Source organism: Solanum lycopersicum, chromosome 3 (genome assembly GCF_036512215.1).
Source record: "Solanum lycopersicum chromosome 3, SLM_r2.1".
Lineage (NCBI taxonomy): Eukaryota > Viridiplantae > Streptophyta > Magnoliopsida > Solanales > Solanaceae > Solanum > Solanum lycopersicum.
In genome coordinates, this window is record NC_090802.1 from 58,336,427 (window position 1) to 58,347,503 (window position 11,077).

At 32.6% G+C, this 11,077-nt stretch overlaps 2 protein-coding genes across 5 annotated transcripts; one reads left to right on the plus strand and one right to left on the minus strand.

Annotated features, from left to right (window-relative positions):
• The first annotated feature begins 1,980 nt into the window (after window positions 1-1,980).
• Window positions 1,981-6,999, plus strand: LOC101247122 (nuclear transcription factor Y subunit C-1). Of its 2 annotated transcripts, none has more exons than XM_004236314.5 (2): window positions 1,981-2,954; window positions 6,738-6,999. In XM_004236314.5, exons 1-2 carry the CDS (start codon window positions 2,266-2,268, stop codon window positions 6,739-6,741), a joined length of 693 nt encoding a protein of 230 aa, XP_004236362.1. In that variant the 5' UTR covers window positions 1,981-2,265; the 3' UTR covers window positions 6,742-6,999. The 2 variants fall into 2 exon arrangements, with proteins under 2 accessions (XP_004236362.1, XP_004236363.1); XM_004236315.5 differs by having other exon boundaries at window positions 2,135-2,981.
• A 489-nt stretch (window positions 7,000-7,488) lies between these two features.
• LOC101247903 (protein transport protein Sec61 subunit gamma-1) lies at window positions 7,489-10,298 on the minus strand. 3 transcript variants are annotated; one of them, XM_004236319.5, is made up of 3 exons: window positions 10,145-10,298; window positions 9,935-10,053; window positions 7,489-7,759 (listed from the first exon to the last, which is right to left on the minus strand). In XM_004236319.5, exons 1-2 carry the CDS (start codon window positions 10,236-10,238, stop codon window positions 9,938-9,940), a joined length of 210 nt encoding a protein of 69 aa, XP_004236367.1. In that variant the 5' UTR covers window positions 10,239-10,298; the 3' UTR covers window positions 7,489-7,759; window positions 9,935-9,937. The 3 variants fall into 3 exon arrangements, with proteins under 3 accessions (XP_004236367.1, XP_004236365.1, XP_019068560.1); XM_004236317.5 differs by lacking the exon at window positions 7,489-7,759 and adding an exon at window positions 8,137-8,392; XM_019213015.3 differs by lacking the exon at window positions 7,489-7,759 and adding an exon at window positions 8,137-8,451.
• Between the last annotated feature and the right edge of the window lie 779 nt (window positions 10,299-11,077).

The following is an 11,077-nucleotide window of genomic DNA, read 5'->3' on the forward strand; positions in this document are numbered from 1 at the left end:
TTAGCGATTTTAATTCCATTTTAAACAACCCTATTTAAAGGGTCGGAGGGTCGGACTTCCCTGTCAAATAATAATTAAAACTATATTTTTTTTACTTGTATTAAGATTTGATTTTTTCGTAAAAAATATATAAAATCAAATTTTCTTTTTCAAGAAACTACTGAGCTATGTCCATTCCATTGATGAGCTAAGTGATAACCCACTAGTGACTTTAGTCTATAAAAGATAAAAAAGAGATCAAATCGGTTAGAGTTATGCAAATTCAATTAGTTATATATTAATTATCAATTTTTTTTTTATCATAAATAAGATACTACATAAATTTTGTGATGATTAACTTGTGCATTTATAAATTACGCAGAATTATAAATTAAATCAAATTTTATGCATAACAATTAAAATATATTATAAATAAGACGTATATAGTTTAAAAAAGGAAAGAAAAGAAATGTTTGACAATACATAATTAAGAATGTCTATTATAAACTTCTTTAAAATTATATTCATACATGATTAATAAGATAAATATTTTTATTTTTAACTTATTTGTCGATTGTCACACGTCCATATTATTTATATTTGCAAGTTTAAACGTACTAAAAGTGTTAAGTTTCACTTGATTAGTCATTCATGAAAACTTATATAGAAAATATTATTTCTTTTTTCTTATCAATATAAGCTAAATATTAACTTAATACAACAGTAACTTTTAAAATTTATTAGAAAAGTTAATTTAGATATTGAAACTACGACTTATTTTAATTTACATGGAGAAAGAAGGTAACAAGATAAAGGAGGAAAAAGAGTGTTCAAAGTCCTACTTCACTTAGTTTTCGAGGTTTTCATCTCACCAATTATCCAAGGTAAAAGTATATATAGTAGACGTTGAGTCTAAATTAAACGTTTATTATTGAATAAATACTTTATCGAAGTAAATTTTCTTTATAATATATGATAATAGAGTTTAAATGTGTAAATGTCTTATTTAAATGTATAAACATTTAATGTGATATTTTTATAGCTTTTTTAGTTTAAATTTTTAAATGAAAAAGATTATGCGCGTTTACTAGTGTTTAGGAATAGTCAATCACATAAAATATGTCATTATATTTAATTATACACATCATTCATAATGAAAACAAACTTGAAATTTTACAACTTTCTTTTGAGGCTAATACATATAAATAAATGAGAGATATATTTAAAATAGTGATATTTTTTTTTTACCTAGAGTCACTTGAAAACACATAAAAAGAAACTTCTAAAATTTAAATTCAACTCATAATTACATATATATATTTTTTAATTAATACTCTTTATTAGAGATAAATCTACTTGTGATGAAATTTCTCTTTTTTCTTTTTGGGTACTTGAATAAGGATGATTGGAATTCTTACATAGTTGATTACACAATTTTTATTTAACCTTATCAATAAGAATTTAATTCTCCCATATTCTAATTTTTTTTCCCTCTATCTTTTTTTTTAAAAATAATAATAGTAATATGAGTGTGGCCCCATTTTAGCTAGATTGAATCCACATGTCATGTGTAAATGTCTCCATGTGGCATAGTGTTACTAATGGATAAGCCAATTGACTTGAGTCTCTTTCTAATGTGGATCCCACTACTCTAAGAATAAATAAATAAAACAAAATATATGTAAATAGTGATTATATATTCCCTCCATCTCTTTCTATTTGTTTATATTTTCTCTTTTAGTTGTATATATTAATTCATTTTAATAAATTAAAAAAAGACTAAAAAATAATAATTTAATTATATCTTCACTTAAATTTCTTAAAAAAATTTAAATTTTATTTTATCTTTTTTTAAAATTATAATTAATAAGATTAAAATTATAATTTTATTATGTTGATTATTACAGGTAGAGTATTTATTTATTATCCATAGACACTCTCCACTCTTTATAAAATTTTCATTTTATTTGATTAATAAAGTTCCCTCATTCCTCATTTTCCAACCATAACTATACTTGTACCTCAATCATCAACACTTCCTACTCCATTCATTTAAAAAAAAAATTGAGTTAATTTTATAATTTAAATTAAAAATATATTGAATATATTATAATATCGTAAATAAATTAATTTAAAAAAAGTAGTATTTAGAATATATATACAATTATTATTTTTTTATTTCGCCCTGTATATATAGATAGCAATTACATTACTTCATCAAGGCTTCTTACATTTCAGTGTCTCTGTTTATAGAGAAAAAAATTGTCCCTTTGTCCATAAAAAGCCATGGAAAACAGCCCTCAGCAATCGGCGGCGAATGCAGCGGCGGCGGCTGCAGCGGCTCAGTCCGCTGGGTACCCGACTCAGCCACCTTACCACCATCTCCTTCAGCAACAGCAGCAGCAGTTACAGGTGTTTTGGACCTACCAACGCAAGGAAATCGAACAGGTTAACGATTTTAAGAACCATCAACTTCCCCTTGCCCGAATCAAGAAGATCATGAAAGCTGACGAAGATGTCCGTATGATCTCCGCTGAAGCACCCATTTTGTTTGCCAAGGCATGTGAGCTTTTCATTCTGGAACTCACTATTCGTTCCTGGCTTCACGCTGAGGAGAACAAGCGACGGACTCTGCAGAAGAATGACATCGCTGCGGCCATTACGCGGACTGATATTTTTGATTTCCTTGTTGACATTGTTCCCAGGGATGAGATCAAGGAAGAGGGTGCTGGTCTGGGGCCCGGAATTGTGGGTTCCACAGCAAGTGGTGTTCCGTACTATTATCCACCAATGGGACAGCCTGCTCCACCTGGGGTGATGATGGGAAGGCCTGCTATGCCTGGGGTTGATCCTTCAATGTATGTTCAGCCTCCCCCACCACCGTCGCAGGCGTGGCAGTCCGTTTGGCAGGCTGCTGAGGATAATTCTTATGCTGGTGGAGGCAGCAATGGACAGGGTAACCTTGATGGTCAAAGGTAACTTCCCATTTCCTTCAGATCTGGGTAAGCTAGGGTTCGAAAAATAAATTTGTCAAGTGGAATTGCTTTCTTCCATTTTTGAGGTTGGAGCATTAATAATTCCTGTCAAAGCTGCAAATATCAGATAGTATCTACATACATTTTGGTTTTTATATGTTTGCCTTCTTGCATGTTGAGCTCTACCAAATTCAAGTGATGTACTTGAATCATTTCGTGCGTTCATTCTTCACTTTGTAAAACACAATTCTGTTCTGCAATCTCATTGATGTTGCAACATTGAGATAGAAGTTACACTCTAGACTTTCATCAATCAATTTTGCTTCATATTTGCATCCTTTAAGAATTATTTGGGGAATCTGGATTTTGCCTAATTTAGAGCAACAAGCTGATATGTTCACACACATTTGGTTGACACTGTCTACGAGGAAGGAGTTCGTGATGATTTTCTTAATCCGAAAGTATGAGATTTTCTTGTAGTGGTAACTGTCTGCTTAGATGGCGCCAAAGCATACGCTTTCAATTTCTTACCAATTGAATGATTATATATGCATGCTTGGGATATGCCATCCATAACCATTCCCTATATTATCCTAAGAAACTACTGATATCTGATTTATTAATCGGTGTTGCAAATTACAGAAAGTGTTTTCTACTTCCCACAGCCTTTTATGTAGTTTACATGATGTCAAGGTACAATTCTTGCTTTTTCCTTACCAAGTAAATATTGGTTATGCTAATGCATACTGAACTAGTGGGACTAAATTCATTGCTAACCCTGGCGGCTTAGAATGTCTTATAGGAGGAAAGTAAATCGAGAGCAATCTGTTTAGTTGGATTTTTGGTCTCCTGTTAGTAGTGTTGACAGTTTTTTCGATTTTGTTAGCTCTTTAGTCCTAGCTTAGTACTCATCTAAGGGAACTAACTTTCTTTCCGTATATACTTTTGCATTTAGGTGATGCTCTTTAATGAAATCCTTTACTTCATCAAAAAAAAAAATCCAGGGCAAGTTTGAAGATCTAGGATAGTTTGATATGGCTAGTTATAACCATTTCTTTTCTTATTTTTGTCCTTAGCGTGAATGCCAAAAATAGAGAACCAGGGCAGACATGATGCTCTTTGCATGAGCAGCTAGCACGCAATTGACTCTCTTCATGGTAGAAGCTCATCTATACATTTCCGAAGAATTGCGTCAGTGGAGGTTCCCACTTTGGCTTCTGAGTGAAGCTAGAGTAAAAAAACACTCCCTGTCGTATGATTCATTTTTAGGGGGTGAGTGGAAGTACATAGATGACCTTCAGAAAACAAATCATCTTACCGACCTATTAATATACACAAAAGAGAAATCTTTATCTTGAAATGAGAATTTTTTTCTTCAAGCATGATGGTATCTGTAGGATTGATAAACTTTGTGATAATGGCTTCTTCAACGGGGCTTTCATCAAAGAGGAGACAATGGGTTCTGATTGAAACAAACAAAATATTGGGGAAATCAAATACTTGTAGTGCACCAGCTAAAACTGTAGAAGAGAACTTTTTTTTTTTCTTGAAAATGGTGGTGTGAAGCTTTCATAGGAGAGGGTTTTGTGAAGCAGAAAAAGACCAAAAAAAATAAAGATAGCCTTACTGCACTTTTCTGTAGCAAGTGTAGAAGAAGAGAAGTAGGTGGTTGAATGTTCCAAACTTATCTTTTCTGTCCTTAACATGTTTTCAGTTCTAATTTAAAATTGGACTTGTTTTATTAGAACTGTGTGGTTGAATGTTCCAAACTTACTTTTTTTGACATTGACAACATACCCATTGTGATCCCACAAGTGGGTTCTTGGGGGTGGGGGTGGGGGGGGGTGAGGTGTACGCAAACCTTGCCCTCCCCTACCTTGCGTGAGGTAGAGAGGTTGTATCCGATAAACTCTCGGTCAAGATAAGTATTTCCAAAAACATGTTTGACAAATGTAAAAGTAAACGCTATGACTAAAATGCCGGAAAAAAAAGTTCTGACAAGAAAACAGTAAAGAACACTCACGTAAATGAAACAACAACAAACAACAACAGTAATACAATTTGAAGAATAAAATAATAATAACACTGATATCGTTAAGTAGAAGAGTGAGGACACAAGATGCTCTAAGCTAAACCATGCTCTCCGTCAAGAAAGTGAGAAGTCGTTTGACTACCTACTAATCCCCTACCCAAATTCTCGGCCACCATGCTTTCCTAGCAAGAATCATGTCCTCGGTGAGCTGAAGATGTGTCACGTCATGTCTTATCACCTCTCCACCCTTCCCTGGTCTACCTCTACCTTTCCATATACATATTACATCCAAACTTAATTTTTTCTACGTTTTAATTGAAACCAAGAGTTACTTCAAAAACTTGCTTGACTGGAATTATATATGGTTAATTCATGATCATAGTTAAAATTAATCTTGTTTTCATTTGGAAAATGAATTAGGGTTACTTCATTGTCCTCCGGAAGATAATTAAATATTAGTCAGTCTCATTCTCATAGTTGGGTAGATTAAATTCTTGAAATCCTCCTTTATTTTTTTCCTCTTTGACCCTTCTTCTCTTTATAGGATAATTTATTTGAATGAAGAGGAAGGAGGAAAAAATTAGAAGGAACTGGAAAAGGAGGGATTATGTCCTGTACTTATCATGGTTGTAAAGGATGAAGAACAAAGCACAGGAAAGACTTAGTTTGCTCTGTGTGTAAACAAAGTTGAATTTCAACTGGCTGTAACCTGTGAAGTGTGGACCTAACACCAGTATATCATTCCCGCTTAATTAAATAATCAATAGCAGTTCATTGTTTCCATGTCTCACATGAACTACCTTTTATTTGAATTCCTTGCATGTTAATAGAAAGTTCACATTAGTTGAACTAGCGAATCATCTAGCTGTGGTATTGTATTTATTGAATGTGTGTAGAACATGGTTTTCAGAGAAGTGTTCTTCAAAGAGAACAACACCCCCTAATGCAAACAGTTTGGGACTGAATTTAAGGTAAACTACCTGTAAGTGAAACTAAATGTCAGATTTAAAGTTATGTCCAAAATATCTTAAAGAATTATGGTCGGAACTCTGTTGTGTTTACCAGGAACCATCCTTCAATGGGGATGTACTTACCTCGCTTGCGATGTGGTACTTTTTAGAGATAGATAGGAATGTAGAATTGGACCATTCAAAAGCTGGCACTAGTTACCTTTTTTCCTTTCTACCTCAGCTTAGGCAGTTTATGATGTAATACTGCTGTCTTTGTTCTCATTAGAAGTCCATGATTTATGGGATACGGAATTTATAAATGTTGCCAAAGGCTTGTGCTTTTTCTTTCTTTGATGCTGAACTTTTCCACCTCTATCCATTGCCCTATTGATTCCATCCCTCTTTATCCTCTTCTTTTTTCTTTTCTTTTTTGGTTTAGATGGTCTCATAATTAATGAGATATTTGTATTCATTAATCCATGTGTATTCACGTTATTTCACTCATTTTTGGCATGTATTGATTTGTTCGGTATGATGTTGGCATCTTTGCTCTTAGATGACCTATGATTGCTAAGGTTAAATATTTAGTCTCTAAGTTGTTTTTCCTACTCCAAAGTTACCTGTTTATAGGCTGTAGTTTGTTGATGTTGTTGTACTTGTAAGGCTAAGCAGCTAAATTACTGTTTGTTTGATGTAGTTTCTTAAAATGGTTCTGCTTGAGGATACAAGACACTGTTTTCTCATTCATATGGTTCAATTATTAATTGTTTCTAATAATTTTTCTATTTGATGTTGCTGCAGTTAAAATCCATGTATATTGTTGATCCAGATGCTTGGTAGCAGAGCGGAAGCTATTAGTTACCAATGCTACAGGTCCTCTCCAATGTGAATGCACCTTATTACTGTTGTCCACGGATACTGGCTTAACTGTAATGACTTGAATCCTTTAGTCGTTTTGTAAGTATAAAACTCTGTGTAGTTTATCAGAACGCCTTATGAAGTTCTGGTTTTCAGTGTTATGATAAACTTGACCTTGCATAACAATTGTGTTATGCTAATTTAATCAGTTCTCTTTCTGCCCTTCATTTTTTTTTTTACTATTACTCCGTGCTATAGTGGTATGATGGAGCCACCAAGGCTTATTGGCTATGGGATGATAATAAGTAAGTCTAGTGGGCACTCAAGAGTTGGCCTCTTTTGAGGGGCTTAATTTTGAACTTGTTGGAGTGTTTGGTAAAATTTGAAGTTTTTTATCATTGTTTTCCGCTCAACAGTTGTTTTGGTTTGTTTAATTTGTTAACCTTTTTTTTTAATCATACATATTTATTTTTATTCGATACAAATTAAACTCCAGCATTTAAAGAATACTTTTTAACACTTGGAGCTTACAAACTTCTTGAATTCCGATTCAGATTTAAATGAGCTCAATATATTTTTACACATTTATCGAATACTAAAAAAAAATAATTAAAACCCACTTGTCTCAAGAGAGTATTTTTTTTTTAAAAAAAAAGACATTTTTCTGGCACCAATTATTCTAAAGGAGAAGGTATTTTGATATAAAAGAGCTAATTGTGTATAGTATTAGAAACAGAGATGGTTACACAAGATGCCACATAATAAAGTTATAAATCGAATTACATAAAGGTTTATTTATGCTTTGTGAAAACAGTTTCTACTTCCAAACAGATAGTTGGGACCTTGTCCATTCTACAGAAAAAGTTGATTCAATTTCAGCTTTGATTTTATTTGGCTAGCTAGTTGTTTGTCACCTTGCTTTTCTCTCGAAGCTCATGCTTGATTAGTGGGGATACCCATACTCCCTGCAATGCGTTCTTATAAAATATTTGTATGCGTTATGAAATATGTTACTTAATTATTACTTCAACTGAACATAAGCGTGGGTTTTTCATGCAGTTCCAATAATACTAATAGACAAAGTTGATGCATTATGATTTTAGTGTCCCTAGTATTCACGATTCACAATGCAAGGGTTTGTTTTAATTTAAATGTTGCTAGCTACGCGACTTACTATACGAGTTTAAGCGGAACACATGATGTCAATATATACCCAAGAGAAATGGTTTTGAATTTGACTTCTTCCTTAATTGTACTTTTCATGATAAAGCATCTTTCATGAAAAATAATAATAATGCTAATAATAGAAACATTAAATTCTGTATAAAGAGCAACAGAAAAGTAAAACTAAGATATAAGTACTTTGATCTGGAAGATAAGTGTACAAGATTCCAATATAAGGGGGTGCAGGGAGAAGGTGGAAGGTGGAAGATGAGAAAGGCTATTTGAATGCTACAATTCAAACCAGCAAAGAGGGTTCTGAAAAAGATGTCAGAAATATCCAACAGCCACAGAGGTTACAAAATTAAACTAATATTGTGAAGACTGTCATCGTTGATTCCTTCTATATCTCCATTAAGTTTCTCCTACACGGCCCTCTGCAGTTACACAAAAGAGTTTTAAGTTTGTCTTGTTGCAAAGCACCACGATATACATTCTGAAGAAGAACAAGAATTAAAACAATACAAATAATTCACAGCCATTGAATTGTAAAGCCATTTAACAATCCATAGAGAAGAACATCCAAAGCACAACAGGATAGGTATGATGAAAGAAAAAGACTAAAAATTGGTATCAAATAAGAAAAAACTAGATGAAGTTGACTATTGCCATTTCTTTCCATGTTGGGACAAACACAACAATACTTAAGTTCGATGATATGTTAACAGCCAAGATACTATGCTATTAATTCTGAACAGTTCAGTTTGTTGCACACAATGGATGATGCCTAGCGATCCGAAAGCTAGAATGGACCATGAGTTACTAAGGTTCAAATCCAAGCAGGGACAAAAACGGTATGTTATTTCTTCCTACGTGAGCCTTGGTGGACAGAAACACTTAGTAGATTCAACGTGCCTGCCACCATCAACAAAATTTGCATATTCAATTTCTTTCATACAACTCCTAGAAAAATATCAGTTTGACTAGAGGTTGCAGGACTATAACTTCTTTTCACATATCTTGGTGGAATTCATGACAAGGATATCTTCCCTTCCTAATAGCACCTTTCTACATACAATTTAATATATGAATATAAAGTTGGTTTTTTTTTTGGTAAGAGTAGGGAAGGGGAAAAGGACGAGGACGAGGACAAGGAGTTCTCAACTCATCGAAATTCTTTTGACAGCCCAGGGTCGGTATGTAATAGGGATCCAAAAGAAAAAGGATGAAGTATGTTTACCAACAAAGGTTATTATACTTCCTAAAATCCCAAGAAAAGCATGGGATCAATTTTAGGTACTAGAATGAGACCTTTTCACAAAAGGAAAATGCGTATTAAGAAAACAGTTTGGTTATAAGAAAAATTCCAGCAAATAGTGTTCTTTTGTTTCTTCATACTCCTCTCTCCTAATTATAATGAAACAGTACCTCCAGTAGCATCTAAATAATTGAAAGAATGTCTAACAGAGCTCATGATACTATTGAAATGAAGGTTAAGCTGTCAATACGAAGATCAATCCACACAAGAAATGCATCACTACAAACAATGATCTTCATGTACCAGACTTCAAATGGTCAAACTTAACATACCACACATATTTTGTATATTCATGATAAAAAAATATGCTTTATGTCAGGCATAAAACTGGAATTATGCATAAAGGGAACTGCCCCTTTTTTATTCACAACCAACAAAAATCCTTCTGTTTTGTACATAAACACCTATATTCACACTTGCAACACTTAACTCCAAATCATAAATAATACAGATTATCTCGGTTCCTAACAGCATTTAGATCAATTTCCTTTCAAAATATAAAAAAAAACATATTTGTGACACTAATTGATCCATCCACATGCATAAAGAAAAAATGTGAAAAAAGTCTATTGCATGAGATCCTTAGATGTTGTAATTAACAGCAAAACCTAACACTGGTGAACCAGATCTAGCTAGATCCACATAAGGGAGAAGGAATTACCGATTAAGAAGCACCAACGATGATGTTGTTGATAGGAATGAAGATCAATTTGACGAAAAATCCTACGAATCCCATCACAACGAAACCAATCGCAGTACGAGTAGCAACTTTGGTGAATTCTGCACAAAAACGTTCGATTAAAAAAATTGAAGAACATATACAAATCTATGGATTGAATACACAAAATCAGAAGAGAACTGAAATTAATACCTTTGCGATCTGGCTTGTGGCACCTCTTCACAAGCCTAACGCTGTCTTTGGCGAAATCTCTAAGGGGATCGAAAACAGAGTCCAGAGCATCCATTTTTGTTCAGACAAAGTTCCGAAGAAGAATGACACAAAAAGAGTTTCATTTTCACCCAACCCGCTATATACAATTTGGGCTATGCTGGGCCTTGCAATTCAAATGGGCTTTTTTTACATTACTGATGGCCCATATGACCCAAATCCTATTGCCCTAAAACAATAAAAAAATTACATAAATTTATACATTTTAAAAAATAATTATTGATTTTTGCGATACTTTTTGTTTATTACCATTTATAGCTATGCTTTGTTAAATCTGTAAAATATATTAAAAGGGAATTATCTATACAATATATATGAATTATAATTGTTTTTTGAAATATATCATGTTTGTTTGGTAAAAAATTGTCACATATATTATAAGTGTATTAAAATGTGTGATACATGTATTATTCATCATTAAAATTTGTATTATATGTAAATAATAAATTGTTCTTTGTAATATGTATTAAACTTGTATTATAAATGAATTAAAAGTGATCAAGTGAAAAGAAAATATTATTGCTATAAATGGTAAATATTTTTTTATTATAGTATATTTATGTAAGTTTCCCCCCTAACAATAGTACCTTAATTACCTAAATATTCCTACAATATTTATAAATTTTTCCGATGAGTTAAAATAATTAAACATTATCTCACTTATTAATAATTTCATATTAAATTTCAATCTAGACACACACACAGAGATTATATATATATATATATATATATATGTATATTTTTGATATCTGATACACTATAAAATACCTATACACATAAAGAGAGATAATCGAAAGAAGAGAGAAGCGAACTAGATAAAAGAGAGGAGAGCGTGATAGTCGGTGTATCTCATTA